At 43.1% G+C, this 24,962-nt stretch overlaps 1 protein-coding gene across 3 annotated transcripts in view; it reads left to right on the forward strand.

Annotated features, from left to right (window-relative positions):
* The window catches only part of insc (INSC spindle orientation adaptor protein), a 91,188-nt gene that overhangs the window by 46,241 nt on the left and 19,985 nt on the right, over positions 1–24,962 (forward strand). For all 3 annotated transcript variants that reach the window (XM_083763608.1, XM_083763607.1, XM_083763609.1), the window contains 7 exons: positions 96–219; positions 907–1,020; positions 10,281–10,406; positions 17,366–17,537; positions 18,600–18,778; positions 20,047–20,113; positions 21,323–21,478. In XM_083763608.1, coding sequence (XP_083619734.1) covers positions 96–219; positions 907–1,020; positions 10,281–10,406; positions 17,366–17,537; positions 18,600–18,778; positions 20,047–20,113; positions 21,323–21,478 — 938 coding nt within the window. The remainder of the gene's footprint in view (positions 1–95; positions 220–906; positions 1,021–10,280; positions 10,407–17,365; positions 17,538–18,599; positions 18,779–20,046; positions 20,114–21,322; positions 21,479–24,962) is intronic.

Raw genomic sequence — 24,962 nt, forward strand, 5'->3', positions numbered from 1 at the left:
GCCACTAGCTAAATGTACAAAATATCTCATTCACATCATGTTCTCTGCCATCTCCAGATGCCTTCACACATTGACATGTTCTCTGCCATCTCCAGATGCCTTCACACAGAAGATGAATACTTCCTCAAGTCCATGAGGGAGGCCATTCATGAGATCCTCACTGATGTCAGTGACTCCTTCAGCAACATGATCGACATGGCCTTGGCCAATGAGATCCAGGTATGATGTGAACCAATCCGATATATAGATTTTTATCATAACCTTCATACAAAGTAAACCATTATAACTTCGTCCGGTTCACGTGATCAATATTGTCCTTCTAATATGAGGAGGCCATGGTTTTTCAATTACTTTTTTAATTTATTTTATTAAAAAATATCAAATTTCCCAAATAATTAGTTTTGAATTACATTTCAAGGTTCAAATCATTGTTTTACGTATTGTAAGTCACACGTGACTAAAATGGTACGGTGGGTTCTTAGTACTTCGCATTATCACAGACAATTAAAAACCAGCCAAGTTCATTTCTAAACCAATTTACATTCAAATAACTCTTGACAATTAGGGCTACATTATGGCTCAACCACTAAATAGGCTGACCACATAATCACTATGGTACATCCAGGGTCTGACAATGAGACTGGCGCAGTATACTGTAAAGCCCTCAGTGTTAATGTACACTCTGAAATAAAGTAGAATTTTTCACATCAACAACTTGTACACCGGCAAGATATTTAGAGCAAAACCATGGCATTGTGGACAAAATCTTATCCAACAATATCAAAAGATTCTTTAGTTTGGGTCTGAGAGGCTAAATCTCATCAAATGGTAGTTCTGTAGCTCACATGCCGAATAATAAATAATGAGCCTTGACATGAAAAAGGTTGAATGTTTGTTTCCCTACAGGTGCTGATCAGACAGATAGAGTCCTCAGACAACGTGTACACCATCGGCAGTGCGATCAGCAACCTGCTGTCCCTCACACAGGATGGTCCTCAGCTGTGCAGCATCATAGCCAAGGTGCAGGGGCTCATTTACTGTATTCTTTTGTTAACATTCAATGCAGGCGTGCTGATATGACAGCGAGGCCTTGAGGCTTGTGTGAGGAGCACCCGAGCGAGCTGCCAAGCGAGTGAGTTCCCAGCTGATGGCCTTGTGCGACAATCCCAGTGTCTGATTTGACAAGCCATGGTTGAAGGAATCATTTATATCATGACTCAAAACGAGCGCAACCTAGGTTCCCTAGCTATCCTGGGAAAAAAATGAATCGCTGTATAATCCTGCAGTGTTTATTACTTGCGCAAGCAGAGCGTGCAAGTACTGCCATCGGCTGGATATGTACAATATGTATGTCGGTGTACTCCACCGGCCAATAAGGGGTGTTCTTGATGACATAACTAAAGTACGTTTCAAGGTTGCTTCTGGGGGGGTCCCTGGAACAACATATTTTCAGATGGGGGTCCGCGGCCAAATACAGATAATTCTGGGGGTCCTTGACATGAAATAATTAAGTTGAGCGCCACTGACATAGAAACAGTTTTCCTAACAGAAAACTGTTAGGATTTAGAAGACATATCTTTTTAAATCGGCCCCAGGTCTAAATGCATTTAACCCATTTTGGGCGGGAACCCATTTTGGTGTTAGCATTACGTTATGCTTTAGCTATTGAAAAATAGCAGATCTACAAGCTCATAGCGTGCCACCAAGTGGCGCGCTTCAAGCTTGTAGGTCTGCTATTTTTGAAAAATCGAAGAACCACTGACATAGAAACATAGCTTTTTCAGAAAACTGTCAGGATGTAGAAGACATTTTTTTAAATCTGATCTCAGGTCAGAATGGAAAACTGTCAGGATGTAGAAGACATTTTTAGAATCTGATCTCAGGTCTCAGAATGGGTTAATGGCATTCTCTCTCCATTTTAAGCGAACCCCTCTGTTGTGTATCTGCACGTCTGCCTTGCTCCCGTTTGGTGTACTGAGCACGATCCTTCGCAAACATCCCAGTCATTTTCACCATAGACCAAATAGATGACCTCCATGCACTCTGAAGGTCCTGAACTGACGTCAACACTGCGAGGTCTCTATATCTATCCTTCAGCCATCCTTCTCTATCTATCCATCCAGACAGTCTCAAACGGCCATTAGTCCACTGACCGCTTCCAGGATGCCCTGATAAGACCGCTCCTGATGGCATGCACATGCACATGCACATGCACATGCACATGCACATGCACATGCACATGCACATGCACATGCACATGCACATGCACATGCACATGCACATGCACATGCACATGCACATGCACATGCACATGCACATGCACATGCACATGCACATGCACATGCACATGCACATGCACATGCACATGCACATGCACATGCACATGCACATCGTACACAAAGCTATACACACACATATACCGCCTTAAATATCCCCTTAAGAGTCTGTGCGCAGCCTGATCGAGGGCCTCAGGCGTAACCCTGCTGGTTGTTCCTGAGCTGACTTTTTGAGCGTTGCCTCCGCTCCACTACGCAGCTACGTGTGTCCCTATGTGTACGTGTCTGTCTGTCCAAGCAGACGGACCGCTGCAACACCTAAAGTGGCCAGTGGTCAGTAGAGTACAGCACAGAGTATAGTGGCACAGAGTACACTGTACAGTACGAGCCCTGGGCCTTCCTTTTTTTCGTTTTTCAATTGACTTTTTATTGGAAATTAAAATCAAACATACATGTAACGAAACGACTATGATATGTGTACAATACACACAAGGGGAGATATCTGCCTCTCTTCTCTATTGATGATCATGATACATACAGTACAGACATGAGTAATCCATCTAAACCGGTTATCTGTGAAGACTTCAACCTGACCTCTAAAGCTCAATGTAATTCTCTCCATAATAAATATGGCCCTCCTTTGTTAATCTCTCCTTAACCCTAGAACACCAAACCCGAGGGAGGTATGTGAGCAGGGAAATAAACCTACTTTCTATGATGTCACTGAGCATCATGAAGGTACAGAAAGACCCACCCACCTCAGACATCAGCAACATTATGAAAAATATATAATTGTCCGGGTGAAAATCACCCGTGTTTAGTGTTCTAGGGTTAAAACATATCTTTATCTGGAGCAGGTTTAGGTGCATACCACATCCATAGGCTCAAATGCGTCCTGAGAGCAATTGCGTGTTACCCCCTGTCTCTATTTTGCTGTTTCTTGTCTCAGTCTCTTCTGGCAGCAAAGCCCAAAAATAAATCTAAACTCATTTGGCGCCAAAATCACCTTTTGATGCCTGTTTTCCAAAAGCCCCGGGCGCCGAGATCGCCTTTTGATTCCGGTGATCAACTGTGTCCTGTACTCATAACGTAAATGAACCTGTGCCCTTCTGGGCACAGGTCTCCACCAGGATAGGAATGGACATTGCAGCTTGCCTTCATCTGGTGGTTGGATAAAAGGGCAACAAAAGTAAATTAGAGGTAAAAACACTTTTCGGCCAGTTATAGCGCCACCTTGAGGCTGAGTTGAAATTGTTCATGTGGCATTTCTTCCTTGGCCTAGTGGGAATGTGCGTGCACAATTTCACGGAAATCACGCGATGTGTTCATGATTTGCAGCATTTTGTTTGAAACTGAGCACTCCTGTGAACTTTGGAAGCCAATCTTAACCAATCAGGATGGAGTCTGAGAAATGTGAAAGACCCGTTTCGTTGAATGGCTCTAGAGAGACTGTGTACCAATTTGCGTTTGGACAAAATCTGTAGGTGTACTGTGCAAAAACTTGTTTTGCACAAAGCGGCCTCCTGGTGGCGCTATAACAGGCCGTTCTGGAAATTTTGGGGCAGAGGTTCATCGTTGGCATCCAGGGAGTGTGTGTGCAAAATTTGGCATCGACCGGGTTGTTTTGCACAAAGCGGCCTCCTGGTGGCGCTATAACAGGCCGTTCTGGAAACTTTGGGGCAGAGGTTCATCGTTGGCATCCAGGGAGTGTGTGTGCAAAATTTGGCATCGACCGGGTTAACGGTGCCGGAGATTAGCTGCTCACGGACACACGGACACACGGACGGACGGACGGAGTGCAAAACATAGGGCCGATTCATACTCCTATTTTACCGCTGTTTCGGCGCTGTAGTGCCGAAATGATTTCGGCTCGTCAGAAATTTTCAGTAGCACCGAAGAGCCGACTTTAGGACGGTACCCGCCCCCCCGAACCTCAAATGACGTCAAATTGTAGGCTCTACAGCGCCGAACCGACTTTTATTCGGCTCTAAAATAGGAGTATGAATCGGCCCATACTCTCCCCCCATGCCTTCGGCCTGGTGGAGACAACAAACCTTAAATACAAGATCAGTAAAAGTTGAAAAATAAAAGGCAGACATAAACAGACAAAACAACAGTACACAACATCCTATATAAAAATACAAATAAACATAGGTACATTATACATCCATAATCCAATACAATACAATCCATACAATACAATCACAGTATAAGCTACTTTTAAAACAAAAGTCCAGCAGACCTCACTCATCCCCAAGCAGAGACGGATTCAAATTCTGAATGAATTGAAAGAATGGACCCCATATCCTCCCAAACCTATCGGAAGAACCATTCAAGGAGTGTCTAATCTTCTCCAGTTTTACACAGTACAAGGTGTCCCTAACCCAATGAGTGTGAGAAGGGGAAGTGGGCGATTTCCAGTTGGTCAGAATTTGTCTCCTCGCTAACAAAGTGACAAAGGCCAAAACATCCCTCTCTGGTTTAGAGAGCGACGGTATTGAGGGAAAAACACCAAACAGGGCCCCCAAAGGTGTGGGCTCCACTCTTTGCCCGACTATCTTTAATAAGGAATTGAAGATATCGGTCCAATATTTGTGTAGAGAAGGGCAGAGCCAGAACGTATGGATGAGGTCTGCGGGAACTCACGGTGGATTTTTATGGAAAAAACACTTTGCAGATAGAAAGAGGATAATCCAAGCTTTTCATGCAGCTGCAATGTTGGTGAATTTAACATTTCTGTTTGGATGTATGGGCTGTCAATGGTTTGTGTTGCAACTCTAGATTAAACAAATCTAATGTTACAAGTTGTTCCTAGGGCTGCTGAAGCCCAGTTCAAACCCGGAATCTTGCGTTATGTGACGTTAAAGTACCTCCTGAGACAAGAGTCTAGACTCTGGTCCATTCTGTCACTGAGAAAATGTGGTTTTCGATCTGTATATTACTACCCATCTTTGGTGTAAAGACAAAGCAGCATCAGACGACTCCCAGTGGCTAATAATGACGAATGAGGCTGCTGCTAAGAGCTCCAAGAAAAGCTGTGCTATACAGTACCTTGTACAGATTTATGTGTAGGACATCTGAGTCAGTAAATGACATCATCACTGTCATAACGGACCCTACACAAAGTTCTGTCACGTTTGTATGCCACAAACTGAACAATGTGGGCTATAATTTTATTTTTATTTTCCTTTCTGTTATTGAGTTGTGTGTTTAATTGTGACATGGATCTCACTGGGTCTAAAATAAAGGGCAAATTGAAAAACCTGACAGAGAGGGATTTTGTTGGGTGATTGTGTAATGCAGTAGTAAATAGTCCAGTGACATGCAGGCAATATATCTCATGCCCCGTTTAAAACACCTGGGAGGATCGAGGTGGAGACAGTTCAGAAACATTCATAAATAGAATGCACATGGACATTTAGAAGAGAATTTCTATTACTCTGATTAGATCATCTAAGGACACTGGTCTGTCTGTCTGTCTGTCTGTCTGTCTGTCTGTCTGTCTGTCTGTCTGTCTGTCTGTCTGTCTGTCTGTCTGTCTGTCTGTCTGTCTGTCTGTCTGTCTGTCTGTCTGTCTGTCTGTCTGTCTGTCTGTCTGTCTGTCTGTCTGTCTGTCTGTCTGTCTGTCTGTCTGTCTGTCTGTCTGTCTGTCTGTCTGTCTGTCTGTCTGTCTGTCTGTCTGTCTGTCTCTCTCTCTCTCTCTCTCTCCCTCCTTTCCTGAATGTGTATTTATTTGCTGCCTGCTATTTGTGCTGTCTAATATACTCGCTGCTGTATGTCTTGCCCTGTCCCTTTACACTTGAAGGATGGTTATTCTGTCTGGCGAGTGGCGAAGAAGGTTCATTTTGGTTTATTATTCTCTCTCTCTCTCTCTCTCTCTCTCTCTCTCTCTCTCTCTCTCTCTCTCTCTCTCTCTCGCTCCTCATCAGGAACTTTCAACGGTCTTCCAATTTTGGCTGAAATTTGTTTTTATTTATTTTTTATAATGAATGAGGAATACAGAAATCGTCCGCCTATCCATTACAGCTCATTTCCTCTAGTCACTGTAATAGATTTCCTCTAGTTTTCTCTTCCACAAATTTGCTCCTGCTTTCAGAATTTCACAACCTGTTGAGCTTGTTCCTATTGTTTCACATCAGAAAACCGCAGTTCTATCATTTCCAATAAACCCTCCTTACACAATTGAACAGTTGAACAAGGCAAGTTTATAGTCATTTATCACATCCGCACATTTGCAGTTGGTTGTCTGTTGCAGTTTATTCTATTGGAAAATCTGTATTTGCATACTGTATGGGATGATCTTTCCAGGGGGGATTAAGAAAGGCACTTATTCGTTTTTTGACAGCAGCTTGTGCATTGGATTTTGTATTGCAGTAGCAGGCAATTAAAGTGAGTGGCTTTGCAGTTACAGATCACCTAATTTTATCATTTTGTGTCCGAACTGTTGAAGACATCCCTGAAATGCCACCAGTGCCAAAATGTTTAGACAATATTGTATGTTTGACTGAATGTAAGTTCAAGGAAAAGTTCACACAAACATTCCTTTTAAAAATATATATAATGGCCCATTGTCAATGGGCCATTGACCCCATGACGGCTTGAATACAAGGAGCATTTTCATTTCATGAAGAATCCCCAAAAAGTCAAATGGAGGCCAAGATTAACAACAGTAAAACTATATACTATATAACTATATTTCAGATTTCAGATATTTCAGACACCAGCTGTCTAAAAACCCGGAAGAGACGCCTGCCGCTCGCAGCTTTTAGCATCTTCATGACTCCACTGTCTGGATGCAGTGTAAGACAGCCCTGCCCCTATCCACAAGGAGGAGCAGTGCACCAAAGCATTATGGGAATTGTAGTCCAGGAAGGAAGTGAGCCCAGTGTCTGTGACAACATGGACACTGCTAAAATCTAAAATATCTAAAACCACATATTACACACATAAAGACCCCAGGAAAGTGTTCTAAATCTTCTAAACATCATTAACAAAAAGGGTGAAGTGTCCCTTTAAGAGCAGGGAGATAGATATACAATAACAACCCCCCCCCCCCACACACACACACACACCTTCCCTCACGGGGAACAGAAATAGCAGAGCCCACCGGTGGTGCTGGGGTGGTGGGAGCAAACAGGAACCATATGGCAGGAATAATCCAGACCTACGTATAGGTGAGCATAAAGGGGAATTCCACTCATTTTGAACCGTTTTCATTAATATACCTTAGAGCTGAATGACTGAACAAACTCTGCAAGCTACATATCATTAAAAAAAAATATATATATATCCTCACAATGTTACCCAAAGTCATACAAACTAAAATTCTACTTGTGTTTAAGCAATGCGTAAATGATGGGGGGGAAATGCATTTGAGCTGCAGTGCCTGATTTGTCCAATCCAATCCACTTTATTTATAAAGCACATTTAACACAACAGAGTTGAAACAGATTTGTCAGATTTGTCAGAACAAGAGAGAGAATACTCCAAACTGACTTTTCACTCTGGAGATTCTCCAGTCTGAGGCTTGTCAGAGTCTCTGTCAGATATCATCATTTTCCCCGCTGGCGCTAAACCAACATTTGCGTCACAGAAAGACAACGAGGCCACCACAGCAGCTCTAAGGTATATAAATGACATAAAATGTTGAAAATGAGTGGAATTCCCCTTTAAATACCCTGCCCGATTGGTCAGCTGATTGCCACGTAGGCGAATGACATATGGTCTTGCATAACACTGAATGACTGAACTAACTCCGCAAGCTATGTATCATTAAAGAAAATCTGTTTATATACTCCAAAACCATCCTCACAATGTTACCCAATGTCATACAAACTAAAATTCTCCTTGTGTTTAAGCAATGAGTAAATGATCGGGAAGAAAATGCATTTTTGGGGCAAACCACTTTATTTATAAAGCACATTTAACACAACAGAGTTGAAACAAAGTACAGTATTTGTAACTTCTGTTCTGTCAGATGTTTAACAAGAGAGAGAATACTCCAAACTGACTTTTCACTCTGGAGATTCTCCAGTCTGAGGCTTGTCAGAGTCTCTGTCAGATATCATCATTTTCCCCGCTGGCGCTAAACCAACATTTGCGTCACAGAAAGACAACGAGGCCACCACCAGCCTCCGTCCGTAGCTTATCATGTGTGATGCTCTTTGGAGTTTAAAATGATCTATCAAAATGTCTCTCATGGAGGAGAGAGACCTGCACCTTTGCTGTTTGTTTTTTCTCTCTCTCTCAGGGATGGCAAGCCTGATGTGGGAGAAAACAGGAGAGGGAATGGTCAGATATGACATATGAGGGCAGTATACGATTAGCCACTTCAAGGCTAGCTGCGGCAGCGCAGCCTTAGTGGTGTATATATATGAGACATTCCAGCTTCGCTATAATGGCCTTATTATAGGATAATGGTGGTAGTTACAGAGCCTCTTATTTATTCGTGTAATTCTACCTATCCGCAGTGAATGGAATTCAAACCCAACCTGCATGTTTTTTTTGTTGTTTTTTTTTGTCCGAGAATGGCTCTAGTTTTAGATTATGCTATTGTTGTTTATTTATACCATGCTAATCTACATCCCATGAGAAATATGTGTGTGGGCCTTTATGGATGGGAAATGGATTTATTTTTCTGTTCACTATTTTACTTTCCCAGCAGGCCCTTGTTTTACCATGAAGTTTGAATTAACTGAATCATTTATAAAAGGCACCCGGCTGGGTCACCTGAGTGAGGGGTATGATGTTCAAGAGACCCGAAACCCTGATGACCTTGGGATACATCACTGAGGATACGTCCCAGGTGCATCCATGCGATGTTTTTTGTTATGCTATACTGTAGGTCGCTTTGAGTTAAGCTTGATTGAAAGGTCTAGCACAGAGTCATTTATTGAATATATTCAATAAATTATATATTCGCAGAGTGACGCGTTTTGAGCTTGTGGCTGTTTTTGCTACATTTGTGTGACACAGAATGACGAAGTATAGGGCATTCATTAACGAAAACAGTTTCTGCCCGTCAGTATATGGAATGTGGCCCTCATGGAGTGAGTATGGAGATATAGTGACTCTCTCCATCATCACATGTTGCCCACCCCTGGTTTAAGATAGTGAATGGCAAGAGAAAAGCAGCCCCTTTACTACAATGTCCACCCTTTGGCATTATGACGTTGAACAGTTGAGGCACTCTGTGCAGCAGTAGAAGAATGTGATCAGAACATTGCTATTCATGCAGTTTGTCGACGTGAAGGTTGTGTACCGGCGTACATGTTGTTGCTCGAAGTCTAAAAGAGCTTGATTTGGATACATGAAAATTGATCATAATATCCCATATGATAATATAACTTCATTCCTCTATGCCAGTGGTTTTCAACCAGTGGTACAGCTAAATGGTGGAGAGTTGATAACCAACTGGACCCTTTCTAGATCTTTAAGTCTTGATTGTAAAAATCAATCCAAATGGACCCGCATTACGTAATTTACGTAAGAGGTCCCACAATTGGCCCAGGCCGTAGCGTAACGGTCTGGGCACCGGACTGGTGATCCAGTCGCGGTGTGCCGCGGGTTCGACTCCCGAACCCGACACGGCCTTTACCGCATGTCATCCCCCCATCTCTCTCCCGTTTCCTGTCAGCCTACTATCTGTCCCTTAAAAAATCAATAAAAAGGCGTAAGCCGCAAAAAAAAAAAAAAAAAAGGTCCCACAATTGAATGTAGAAGAATTGTTATTTTAATCAACGTTTGCCTGTTATCTCTCCTAATGGTACAAACATCAATACAGCATGGAATTGTGGAAATCTTATCTTAACGACAACTAAATTATTATTCTAAGTCTTGGGTCTGAGAGGCTAAATCTCATCAAATGGTGGTCCGTGGCTCAAATGCTGAATAAATAATGGACCTTGATGTGAAAAGGGTTGAAAACCACTGCTCCATGCAGCAGATAATTATGTCCATAGACTCTCACTCAGAATCATAATCTTTGTATTTTTTTATTTTCAGGAAGGCGCGGTGGTGGCCCTGTTTAAAATCTGCCGACAGGACTGTTTCAGTGAGCTCTATGCTCACGCCCTGCGGACTGTGGCCTCCGTCTGCTGTGTGGAAGAAGGCATCAGCCAACTGGACAAGGTGCAGTCACGTACACACTCACATACACATGAACGCACAAACATAGTATAGACTTACCTGCAAGTAACGCACGCACGCACGCACGCACGCACGCACGCACGCACGCACGCACGCACGCACGGACGCACAGTATTTGTAACTCCTGTTTGTCAGATGTTTAACAATGTTTACTCCGAACTGACTTTTCATTCTGGAGATTCTCCAGTCTGAGGCTTGTCAGAGTCTCTGTCAGATATCATCATTTTCCCCCGCTGTGACATTTGCGTCACAGAAAGTCAACGAGGCCACCACAAGCCTCCATCTGTAGCTTATCACACACACACACACACACACACACACACACACACACACACACACACACACACACAGTACCCAGCTATCTCCACACTTCTATCTATTTCACTTCTCTCTCCCAAAAGCAGATAATGCGTGCCATTACTTTATTCACTTATTCTAAAAGTTAGTTTTTGTTGTTTTTACATAAAAAATGTTTGTTGAAGAAAGTCAAAGTGTATATGTGTTGTTGCGTCCTGTAGTGATTCTTTGTTGTCATCCTCCTCTTTGTTACAAGTATGGTACACATTTGAACATGAACACGAGACATGAGTTCAGAGTGTGTTTTGGAGCCCTAAACTTTGTAATGCGTCATGGCACCTGGATGCGGAACTATAGTGTAAAGAAAGCTGACACTATGGGAGCCGAGGGCAAAGCCAGGAAAGGGAATTAAGCGCACCACCTATGTACTGTAGATCATTGGTTTTCAAAGTGGGTCCGGGGACCCCTACAGAGGTCCTTGGGGGAGTTCCAGGGGGTCCCCAGCTAAATTATAATGGACTCTTATGGGTCTGTAACTCAGAGGTTCCATTTGCACACTCTCAGAGTAACAGTGATTCTACAATATAAATTGGGGTCCCAGAGATAGACATGCCATTAAATGGGGGTCCGTACTCTGTAGACATGTAATGCATGCATGCCAAACTGGGGATGCTTTAAATTAAAACGGTTGAGAATCACTGCTACCTAGAGCCGTAAGAATCTTCTCACAAGGGGGTCCCTGCTGGCATAGCTTTTCACATGGGGGTCCGCGGGCTAATAAATGTCGATTTGGGGGTCCTTGACATGAAGCAGTTTGAGAACCACTGCTGTAGATGCACTGTGGGGAGACAGCCTATAGCTAACAACACTGTAGTGCTCCAGACCCTGAGGCTGCCGGTATATAAGTTAGAAGAGTGCACAGCAATTCAGGAGTCCTGAGTTGGTCTTGGCTAGACTACACTCAATTTAACTCTATTCCTAACCTTAAAATCCTGATCTCTAACCTTAAAACTAACCCTAATTTAACCCCTCGTCCTAGCCCACGCACGCACGCACACATGACTCTAGTTTTTTTGTTCTTTATTTGCTTCTACTGCCCCCTGGCCTAGAGTGGACTGTATCCCCTCCTTCAGTTAAAATGATTCAGCCCATGTTAGAATTGGCTCACAGCGAGCTATTCCATGCTGAGTTGCCCACATGTGTCCAATCCCTCTCGCAAAGTGTTATGGCTGGAATGTCAGTTTATTTTCACAGGTGAATACGCTAATAGCAGCAGGAGATGCAGTCCCACTCCCATGGCAGAACTATTCCTGTGATCACAGAGTTCGAGGGATCAGTAGTCAGACCGGGGAGCTTAGCAGACAAAGAAACACTTGTTTCACTTGTGAGACTTGTTTCGATGGAGCACAAGTTCTCCCAGGGTTGGGAAATTAATACCAGCAGAAAGCTGAATGCTGGGAAGATTCAAAAGCACACTGTGAATTACTGTATAAGTGTTAACAATTGTTATGACACATTAATATGACTGACAGTTAAATTGAACTTGCATATACAGGCCACAGGTTTCCATTCCAATGGAGGGGGTCACAGCCGGAGGCTGGGGGTTCTTGACATGTATAAGTTTGGGAAGCCCTGATCTAGGCTAGTCAATACTGTCATGTCCTACATACGAACATGACAGCCACACATCCCTAAAACAGCAGCTTGTAACGTATACCTATGGTGAGCAGACTGAGCACAAATCAAGTTGGTTGGCCTAAGCAGTGTTGGGTCAGCTACTTCGAAAGTAGCTCACCATGACAGTAGCTTGATCAAGCTACAGTTATGCCCCTGGAGAAATGGAGCTGGAAAAGCTACAGCTACATAGAAAAAGTTAAGCCCCATTGCCCCCGCCGGCGGGGGCAGCGGCTCAGAACCTCTGAACAGCGCTCAGCGGGTCAATGGAGACCCAATTGGGACTCTCCGGTTCCAACTCTGATGTTGCAGATTTTCCCCCTGGACCCCACTGGGGTTTATATTGAGAACGTACAATGACGTGGTGTATATGAAACAAATATTTATCCTACAAAAATAGTCACATGGCAGCAGAAATATGCCTGTCTCAATTATTGAGTTTTATTAAAAAATTAAATAAAAAGGAGGATACTGTTACATTATGACATTTGATCGTGAATGTTACAGAATGTTACAGATATCTTAACTGTAAAATCTGCCAGAGGTGACTGTTACAGAATGTTACAGATATCTTAACTGTAAAATCTGCCAGAGGTGACCATAATAAGTAAGTGTTAATACTCATATCACTTTCTCTTAATTGGAACAAACAATACTACCTACAATCTTGTTTAAAACAATGAAAATAACTAATTATATTTGTATTGGTATGACCATGACGGGCCGCTGAACAATGTTCAGATTGACATAACTAATTATATTTGTATTGGTATATGACCATGACGGGCCACAGATACATTAAGCAGGGGCCGCTGAACAATGTTCAGATTGACAGAACATAAGTGCATATTTTAAAACAATGTAGGATAAAACCCACACTTGCACATTCTCTCTATCGAGGATTTTTTAGAGTGTCAAATATGTTTTTCCAGTAATGCAAACATCACTTCGTTATGCAAATAATGATGCCACACCGGTGTGCTGTGTTCGTACTTCGTGCGAAGAGCAACTGGGACGGCTCGTAAACCGTCCATGTGTAAAGACAACGATGCAGCGACGAGAAGCGGCCAATGGCATCCCAACAGAGACCGCCAGGGAAGTCTAAACTCACTCAGGCTTGAGAAAGACACCTGTCAGTCACTACTGAAGGGTGACGCACAGGAATGGGGATGCCCCTGCTGCCTTGCTCATTGGTGGATAAGATGTCGTTCGAGTCTCTGTTGGTCCTTTAAGAAATCCCAACATGGAGAAAAGTAAGGACCCTGCATCTGTTGATCAAATATAATCACCTTGCACACATAAATTGCAAAATATCCTATGTTAATGTACTGCATCCACCATTTGTAACCAAATGTACCTGTTAATCCTCACTAAGGATTGTACTGTGTAGACTCAGAGCATTTAGCTGATAGTCATAAGACTCGAACAATGCCCGTTGGGCACCGACATACTCGTGAATGATTGGAAATGCATGGCACACCCAGCTATGTAATGATTTTCTTATGCATAATTATGTGTGAGTTCCTTTTCTGGCCATACAGTATATGGAGTTCTGTGATGACATGAGCATATGCCAGGGGTCCGCAACTTTTCTGACATGAACGGCGATCATTGTGATGTCAGAACATCATTGTCAGAACAGGCAGTCAGAACAGGCCAGCTCCATATACAGTATGGAGATCTAGGGGTGATCTGGTGTTGGTGTGATCGGCTATCCCACGGACTCCACACCGGGCAATGCACACGGTTTTCGAGTTATGTGGATTACAGACGTACGTTCACACACACACACACACACACACACACACACACACACACACACACACACACACACACACACACACACACACACACACACACACACACACACACACACACACAGATGTAGGGTTTCAGTGTTTTTGCTGACACATCTGGTACCTAGTCCGATCATCACTCCAAGTGACTGTAAGGCTGTCATAATTCTTTTAGGTATTTCATTGTTCTTATATTTCTAGATACTGCTGTACTTCAGTGTCTTTACTCTCACTCTGGCATTGTTGATCTTTGCCAGCTGGTCAGTTTCACAGGAATGAAGGGCAAAAAGTATGATTTGGGAACTGTAGCTTGTGTGTGCATACAGTACATGCATAATGTACGTGTTTTGGTAAAGTGCTTACCATACATGCAACAAAGATGAGGACAACAATGAACAAAGACTCATTATGCTTTGCCACTTATCACTTTAAAATGCCACCCACAGGACACACTATCTAAGTGTGTGTGTGTGTGTGTGTGTGTGTGTGTGTGTGTGTGTGTGTTTTTATGTAAGAAGACAAGACACTGTTAGACATTACCAAAGAACAAATGAATGAAATTATGATAGACAGACAGACTGTGTGTGTGTGTGTGTGTGTGTGTGTGTGTGTGTGTGTGTGTGTGTGTGTGTGTGCGTGCGTGTGTGTGCGTGTGTGCGTGCGTGCGTGCGTGCGTGCGTGCGTGCGTGCGTGCGTGCGTGCGTGCGTGCGTGCGTGCGTGTGAAAAGTGGATTGTTCCACGTCAGCGGCATTGCTGCTGACGTCGGTCGGAAGATATAGGGATGCAAAACCTATGCATCATGCGTCTGTCTGTCTGTCTGTCTGTCTGTCTGTCTGTTGGACGGACGGACGGACAGGTGGACGGAATTACATTTACTTATACTCCACTACATCTCAGAGCCAATTTTACAAGTAACGGAGTATTTCTACATTGCAGTATTGATACTTTTACTTTAAAGTAAAACAATTGAGGACTTTTACCTCTGCTGCTTATGATGCAGAATGTGATTCTATAACAGTATAGTTTTCAGCCAGTGGTCCGGGGACCACCAGTGGTCCTTGAGGGGTCTTCCAGGTGGTCCCCAGTGGTCCGGGGACCACCAGTGGTCCTTGAGGGGGTTCCAGGTGGACCCCAGTGGTCTGGCGACCACCAGTGGTCCTTGAGGGGGTTCCAGGTGGACCCCAGTGGTCTGGGGACCACTGGTCGTTGAGGGGTCTTCCAGGTGGTCCCCACTGGTCCGGGGACCACCAGTGGTCCCAAATGGACCCTTATACGGTTGCAACAATATGCACTCTCAAGAGTTGCATATTGTTAAACATCTAGAATTTTTTTTATTTTGATCGTTTCCCTGTTGTCTCTCATAATGGTACCAACATAAATACAGCATGAAAATGTGGACAGAATCTTATCCAAGACAACATATTCTTTAGTTTTGGGTCTGAGAGGCTTAATGTCATCAAATGGTGGTCCGTGGCTCAAATGATAAATAAATAAATAATGGGCCTTGATTATATGAAAAGGGTTGAAAACCACTGTTCTATATCAGCTCAGCAGCTATGAAGGATTGTACAACACTGCCACCATGTGGACTGAGTGTCCTACTGTTTTTCAATCCATCTACTTGTTCTAACACACGTGCACGCACGCACTGACGCACGTACACGCACGCACACACGCACAGGGAGGCCGCAGTCACTTCTGTGACACCCAATCAAAGCTGAGATGTAGGTGGAACCTACAGATTGAGTCACTTCTAATTATAAATGTGCTCTCGCAGCACTTTTCAGTGCCTATAACACATTTTATTGGATTGGCCCTCCGTTCTCACTCAGATATACAAGCAGGCTTTTTATTTTATCATTATTATTATTATTTTTAATACATCAGCATGCATTACCGGGGGTCCCCGGCCAAAAGCGTTGAGAAGCCCTGCTCTAGAGTTACTTTTCGAAGCGCCAGGCCATGGGCTTTCAGGCATGATGATGCACACACTTTGGGAGGGTGCCAGAGAAATGCACTGATGAAGGAAAAGACACCTCTCAGTGTAGTCCCGGGCACTCACAGGCCCGGTCGGTCGGGGGGCTATTAAAGACACCTCTCAGCAGTGCAGTACCACTCACACCGGTCGGGGGGATATTAAATGGGGGAGTGTTGCTGTTTTAATTACTGTGGCTTTATGGGCAGACTGCACTAAAGTGTCACCCGGGGTGACCCCAGCAGGACACTTTACTATCTACGTCTGTGAGGTTTAAAATAGCTCCGCATCTCATTGTGGTGATGCTGCAGTTGTATACTGCCAGGCAGAATCGGCACAGTGCCCACTCAAAGTACACTGTGTGAACTATAATATTCAGTTGTATACTGCCAGGCAGAATGGGCACAGTGCCCACTCAAAGTACACTGTGAACTACAGGCAGAATGGGCACAGTGCCCACTCAAAGTACACTGTGAACTACAGGCAGAATGGGCACAGTGCCCACTCAAAGTACGCTGTGTCAACTCTAATATTCAAGCTGGATGGTAGATAGTTGGTTTACTATAATGTTAAAATAAATGTGAATTTACAGTGTTTCATTTGTTGATTTTGGTTCTAGATTGTGTTGAATGTCGAACACGTGTTCCAATGGATGGAGTCAGGTTTTAAACATTATTAACCACTTACGTGCTTTAAACTTGATGAATACCAAAAATAGTTGAAAAAATAAGCTTGCATATTGAACTTGTAGTTAAGCTATTTTGTTATTGTTGGAAAAAAGTACAAAAATATCCTTCCAGTCCCCACCCGGCTTCCCTCCCAAACACGGACCAGTTGTGTAGACCTGCATGTAGTTTTAACTTTTAAACCTTTTTCATATCAAGGTCTATTATGTATTCGGAATTGGAGCCACGGACAACCATTTGATGAGATTTAGCCTCTCAGACCCAAAACATGAACCTCTGATGTAGACGCTTGGCCAAGCCGGATGCACCGCTGTGGATTCAAATCTCTAGACTCTGCTCTGCGGCGGTGGGCCAATAGCCTGCTTTAGGCCACAAACATATGATCTTTAAATAAAATAAAAACAATTGTTCGCGCATCTGTACATCCCCTAAAATATGGAAGGCGGTTATGAAACATAATTAAAAGTGATATGAGCCACATGATGTGACGTCTGTGTTTCCTGGCGTTGCAGGTGGATGGGATTCTGTGCTTGGCGGACATCCTGACGGACGAGAAGAGTCCGGAGGCGGCCAGGGCGGAGGCGGCGGCAGTGGTGGCCCAGATCACCTCCCCTCACCACACCTCCACCAATCACCTGGCCAGCTTCCTGGAGAGCATGCATGACATCGTCACCGCCCTCATCAGTGAGTGGACCAATACTGTGAAGCATTATTGGACAATTACAACTACAATTTAGCAGTGTTGGGTCAGCTACTTTACATACATGCCTAACACTGCAGTTAACAATGAATCATAGCTAATAGGCCTATTAATTAACTTTAATAGACCTATTGCTTACTCCACTATACGTGCAGGTATTCAAGCCTCAATTGACATGGCTTTTGAATTATATTTCACAATTCATGTGTAATGTGTGTGTGTGTGCTGTAAACAAACAGGGATTTAAGATGAAGGAAGCCCAAGGTTTCTCTTAACAGTAGTAGGCTAACTGCTTATAATTGGAGTTTTTTGTTTTGAAACACTGTGAAGACCATGTTTTGCTCAATACGATGATTGCCAGAGCATGTTGAGACTTTTATTGGAAGTAGTGCGTAGCTGTATTAAATGTACCATACTTATCCGTAAGTGACAAAGACACTCAAGTAATTTAGGGCGTGTTCGGAAATTGCGCACTGAGCGCACTGTGCAATGCAAACTAATTGGTGAGTGTGCTCCGGTGCGGCATTTCCGAACACGCCCTAAATGTAGAGTTCTGTTAAACTCATCTATTTTTATCCATATCCATTTTTGTGAACGCAGTGATTGCGAACGCAATGAGCACTAACTATGAGACCCTGCAGATCATGTCTGTGTGTGTGTCTGTCTGTCTGTCTGTCCCGCTGTGACACCACCCGCCCGCCACCAGAGGGCGCAGCTGTAGCACACACACACACACACACACACACACACACACACACACACACACACACACACACACACACACACACACACACACAAATTACTAACTAAAAAGAGAAAAGAAAGTACGTAATTTATTCTAATTGTTGTTATTGCAATTTACGAGCTGCGTTCGCTTCCCGCGTTTGCGCGTCTTACTTGTTGTATTATCTATGTGTTGTCTCACATATCATTGACAAAGGATGATAGCAGTCTAAAGTAGAAAAAGAAAAATATATATTGAGATTTTATTTTTATTTTTATTGATTAATTGATTTGGGGTTCTGTGTTTATTTCCCCACCTCCAGAGTTGTGTGAGACCGCCTCCTGTGGTGAAGTGTTCCTGCTAGCATCAGCAGCGTTGGCTAACATCACCTTTTTCGACAGCATGGCCTGTGAGATCCTCTTGCAGCTCAACGCCATACACATCTTACTCGAGGCCTGTAGGGACCGCCAGAGAGTTGACACGCCCTACTCTAAAGACCAGGTAGAGGAACCATCTATGACCGTCTGTATCTCCATAGACATAGAAAGGTAGACGCCTCCTTCGGCTCTGGGGCGTCTGTATTGCCATAGACAGAAAGGTAGACACTTCCTTCAGCTCTGGAGCGTCTGTATCTCCATAGACATAGAAAGGTAGACGCCTCCTTCGGCTCTGGGGCGTCTGTATCTCCATAGACATAGAAAGGTAGACGCCTCCTTCGGCTCTGGGGCATTTGTATCTCTATATAGACATAGAAAGGTAGACACCTCATTCGGCTCTGGGGCGTATGTGCAAAAGTGAGGGCAAGCTTCCGTGTTGGTGCTTCACTAGTCTCACGTAGTCAGACAACTATTGCAAGAGGCAACAGTCTGGCAACACGAAGACTAGTGCTTGTGTGCTTCACAGAAGCTTCCGTGTGCGTCAAGGAGTGGACGTGCATAAAAGGAGGTAAAAAAGAAAAAACATATACAGTGAGGGGAAAGGGGGGTGGGGGGCGGATTCTGATTTTACAGGGGCAAGTTACGAATTGCAGCCGTCCGTAGGTGCCCTTTGAGAGCAGTTTTAAAAGAGTCAAGGGATTTGCATGTCTCAATGACTGTTAGTAGGGCGTTCCACATTTTGGTGGCATAGGAGCTAAATTAATTTTGAGTCCCTTGTTTGTGCCAAATCTGGGTTGCACATGGTTTGTTGAACTCCCTCTGGTGTTGTGGTTGTGGACTTCGTTGACATTAAGGAAGTATTTAGACAGGTACATGGGTATCTTGGTCGTGTAGCAAATCATGTGGACCAGACCCATTGCAAGATGCTGTACTCTGTCGTCAACCCTAAGCCATACCAGCCTGTTAAAGTGGGCAGGGGTGAGGTGGGTTCGGGGAGTGAGGCCGAGTAGTAGCCTGACCAGTTTGTTTTGGGAAGTCTGGAGCCTTGTTTAAGGGCCTTTGAGGTGCTGTGGTAACAAGAGGTGCATGCATAGTCGTCAGTCGAAGAAACCTTGTACGAGGGCTCCTGTTAGGGTCTTCAAGGTGTTTTTGTTGACCAATGAGGAGATCCTGTATAGGAAGGTACTGAGAAGGTAGGGTATTGCTGAACTGGATGCATATGGTCAGAAAACCTGGATAAATGATTTTGACATGCATGGATAAACCTAGCCATTTCACATACTGTAAATGTATGAACTATGAAGTATGTTTTAGGGTTCAGGCTATATCACATCTTATTTGTTTTGCATGTAGTGCCATATACCTTCTTGTGTCATTCATTTTCAATATCAGGTGGTGACAATTCTGGCAAACCTCTCAGTCTTGGAGCAGTCAGCCCCAGAAGTCCTTCAAGAAAAAGGTACTGATCTCTGACAAGTTTTTTGTATTTCATTCTAGTAGCATAGTAGCCTATAACACTATGATGTGCGTGCGTGTGTGTGCATGCTAGGAAGAGTCTTGCATGGATTAAGGAAAAAAACATAATTCCACTAATCATGATTCATGAATAATAATGTATAGTGCAGTAAGATAAAATTGGCGCATGTCAATGCAATGTTTCATCATGTCACAAGATGGCAGCAGCGTCTCATATCTGAGGCACACAACTGTTGACGCTTTAACTGAAAATCATTGCTGTGGTGAAATGGTATAAAGTAGTGTCTTGAATTCCTGTAGCCTTTTATTGACACAAACGTATCATACCACTCTCTTTCATTGCTGCAGCCTTTTTCTTCATTTGTCACTTTTGTTATTTGTTTCTGTGTGATTTGTGTGTTCTTATTCGATTACCTCTTGGTCTGTGCTGATGATGGCTGCAGGCCCTGTCATGTCTCACATAGGATGGGAATTATCAATCAATTCATGTATTGATAATTTAAGTTTTGATAACCTTATCGATTAATTTCCCTCAATGTCTAACATAAAAATCTGCATTTTGCTGATATACAAAAAATACAAAAGGCTATTATATTCTTTAATCAAATATTTATTTGACCATTTGACACAGGGCCAGGCAATGGCATCTTTGGAAAACAATGAAATGAAAAGTGCACTGTCTTGTTGTCTGTCACATCACATGCAAAAGCATCAATCATTATTGAATGATTATTTAGTATTGATTGAAAGGTGGTGGGAGCAATAAGCCATGCTTCTTCTCACTCCTTTTGAATATGCTTTTATTTTATTTATTTTTTTACTTTTTTTATATATTGTTTTAAAAATTGCTTTATTCAAATAAATATTTCAATCAATCAATCAATCAATCAATCAATCAAGACGTTTCTGGGGGGACTTTCTGGGTCAAGTTTATTTTTATTTTTATGTCAGTGCCTGCCTAATCTGGTGGATAGAATTAGCCCTAAACTATATAAAAAAAATAAAAAAAAATGAACGGTGTACTTGACAGGACAAATTAATCTGATTCCGAATACTCCACACTCTCTCTTACTCCAATATGCTCACATACACTGTTACTCAATACATTCACTGTTATGTGACTGTTACTGTTATGTTATATGTTGAGCTTCAAGCTGTAACACTAGCGTTTGTTCGCTGCTGCGTCTTCCAGGCATAGAGAGACTCCTCCTGCTACTGGGAGAGAGGCCCTCCTCCGCCAGTCCATCAGAGGGCGCTGCATGCGAGCGCGTCCAACAGAAAGCTGCCGTCACCCTGGCCCGCCTCAGCAGAGACCCTGATGTGGCTCAAACAGCCATCCAGCTAAAAGGTACTCAAAGTAGGATCCAATAGGATCTCGGCCACTAACTCACACACTTCAGCATGGCGGTGTAACAGTGAAATTGGTGACCTGCCGAAATATGTGACCATCTTGTGGGGACTTCACACAACTTACATGGAAGTCTTTAAATACGTGGCCTGAATACTGCTAGATTGAACTCTGCTAATAAACAAACTGCAACGATTTATATTCGGACACTGACGTTATGTGATTGTCTACAGTATTGTCACATATTTTAGCAGGTCACCAATTTCACCATAACACTACCATGCTGGAGTGACCGAGTGTGAGTGAGCGAGTGGCCGAGATTTTGTGTATTGGAATTTGGCTAAAGAGATTTAACAAGAGTCGCTATCTTCGGTTTACTTCCTGTATCTGCATTAAGTGGGCAGACACATTATTAGGACACGGGAAGCAGGTTGGAGAACTTGGAGTCTATTCATTTCCAATGGGAGAGTGAATGTGAACACAGCTTATGAACCATTCCTTAGCTCCATGGTCATGGAGGACATGGAACTAAATACTGGACTCAATCATCACAAGGATTTCCAAGATATTCACACTAAAAATTGCTTTTTTTAAGTTAGTCAAATCGGGAGAAAATCTACTCTGTTATCGACCTTTCTTTATCCCAGCAACAAACTCTCACGAGATTTGAGGGGAGTCTGGAAGAGTCTCTCTGTCCATCTGCAGTCTGACGGACGACACATACAGCATGGGCACACTTGAGCCGACAGGCGCGACCAAAGGAAGCTGACTCCCGACGTCTTTCCGGCTTTTTAGACAGCGGGAGTCAGCTTCCTTTGGCCGCGCCTGTCGGCTCAAGTGTGCCCATGCTGATAGAGTCCCATATTATTATTTTTTTATTGAAGGTCGGGGGAGAAGCAAACCACGCCTACTTTACTTATAGGAGACCATTTGTAGGCTTTGTGTACCATTTCGCCTCTATAGTGGCTCCAACCGAGCCAGGCACACAAGTGTGTGAGAGAGAGAAGTTTTGGATTAAAATAAGTTCCTCACATTAGTCAAATAAGTTCCTCACATTAATTAAATTACATCCTGCACATCATTCTACAATCTACATTAAAACTGACTGGGGAGGGAGTCTGGGAGATATAGGTGGGTTATTGTTAATGATCTAATGATCATTATAACAATGTGAGAGAAAATAATTAAAAAGAAGGTAAAAGTTTATATTCGTGGACAATCTAAATCAAATCAAATAAAACTAGAACTGCACTCTGTCGAGTGCATACTTGCTTGTTGCACACTAGTAGGCCATAAATGGCCAACTAGTGCGCAAGCAGAGCGCGCAAGTACTTTCGACCGTTATAAACTGTCACTTTTGATGCGTATGCACCGTCCCAGCAAATTGTGCCTGATACGGCAGTGGTGCCAGATTACATACATGTATACACAGGAGCATTACCTTTAATCCTCCCAACACTAAAACATATCATCATTACGTCACCATCGAAAACCAATTACACTCTGGCATTGGGTCCTTTAATCCACATATTTCTTACGTCATCATTGAGAGCTAGTTATACATATACTATATATATAATTTGTAAGTTGATTAGCGGTATACTGTGGTTACTTTGCGCCAAAAACCGTCCCAGCCAACCCGCCACTTTTGATGCATATGCAAATAAAACAGCAAATTTGTGCCTGATTTGCTGGGACCAGATTACATACATGACCATATTTCTTACGTCATCATTGGCTACGTTTACATGAGCAGTTAAATCCCCTTTTCATTCCGAATAGAATTTCAATCCTATTAAACGTTGTTATGTAAACACCTACAAAAACTTACATCCGAATGAAAACGCTCGATGCGATCTAAAAACCATTCCGATGTCACTGGCCGGATTACTCCGATGTTCAATGCGATTGAAAGAAAATTGGACTCATGTATACACTAATTCGGATGTAAGTTCATTCTGGTCTTTTTGAGCATGCTCCAAGGCGCTCATATCCAAGGCGCGCCGAGGAGTTTGCACATAGAGCGCGTTATTTCGTTCCTTTTTTCAGATCCGAAATCCACAAAAAAACGTGGAGCAGCAGCAGATGACGATAACCCTGATCTGTGTGTATGTGTGTGTGTGTGTGTGTGTGTGTGTGTGTGTGTGTGTGTGTTCAACGGTCTCTCTCTCTCTCTCTCTCTCTCTCTCTCTCTCTCTCTCTCTCTCTCTCTCTCAAAAATAACGAGCGACCCGATACAATAATAATCAGTGTTGCGTGCCCTGGCCGTGCTGTAGATAATAAAGTACAAATAAAAACGAGATGATCACCTTCCCAGCGGAGAAGCGGAGCCGCAGCGTGTGGGGAAAAAAAGACGGTAAACATATTTGCCCGTCCCTATCCAACCAGCAGCCTCAAAGCTACTGCGGAATGAAATTATGGGATTTCAAAGTATCGTCTATTCGTCTTTCGTCTGTAATATGTTTGTATTGTTGAGACAGTCACAATGAATGAACTGCCTATATTTTATGTGTCCAACAGATGGCGTAGTTTCACGTGAATTAACATGTATCATGTCTTCTATCACTTCTCCATATAAACACTCATTCGGAATGACCATTTCCCATGTAAACTCGCGGCAAAAAACATTACATCGGATGTATTTTATTCGGAAGTATTTATTCGGAATGATCACCCTTCATGTAAACGTAGCCATTGAGAGCTAGTCATACATACAGTATACACACCATGTACTCTGGTCCCAGCAAATCAGGCACAACTTGCTATTTTATTTTACAGATTATATATATAGTATATGTATGACTAGCTCTCAATGATGACGTAAGAAATATGGTCATGTATGTAATCTGGTCCCAGCAAATCCGGCACAAATTTGCTGTTTTATTTGCATACGCATCAAAAGTGTCAGGTTGGCTGGGACATACGGACCGGGCATACGGACCGGGCGAAAATATTACTTGCGCGCTCTGCTTGCGCAAGTAAATATCTTGGAATTGTGTATGTGGTGTCATAAATATTAATGTTGACATGGCACACTTGACTATAAAATACAAACAAGACACAAGACACAAGAACAAAAAAAGGTTGCAAACCCCCTGCTGTAGTCTACTGTTTTTCTGGGTTATAGTTACGGGAGCATTTCACTTCAATTGGTTTAATGCTCATCATGAGATGGCACAATTTCTGTCTACTCGCTCTGTATCTCAGAGGTGGGCTGTGGACAGTCCAGAAACAGTCCAATGACATCAACTTACAGTTTATTGAAACTACAGCCTTCGTCTTCCTGGAAATGTTGCATGCTGAATTAGAAGCCGTTGGTCTTGCTTAAAAAAAAGAAAAGAAAACCTGGCCGAAATGTGTTATGTGCTGCTGCACTGTATGTACAATAAAATACTCTCAACTGAAAAAGGACAAGTTAGTGCTAGTGATCATTTAGTACTGGTGTCAGGTGCATGAGAGAGAACGGATGTGCGACATTCTGTCC

This window comes from Protomyctophum parallelum (assembly GCF_964188405.1).
Source record: "Protomyctophum parallelum genome assembly, chromosome: 4".
Classification (NCBI taxonomy): domain Eukaryota; kingdom Metazoa; phylum Chordata; class Actinopteri; order Myctophiformes; family Myctophidae; genus Protomyctophum; species Protomyctophum parallelum.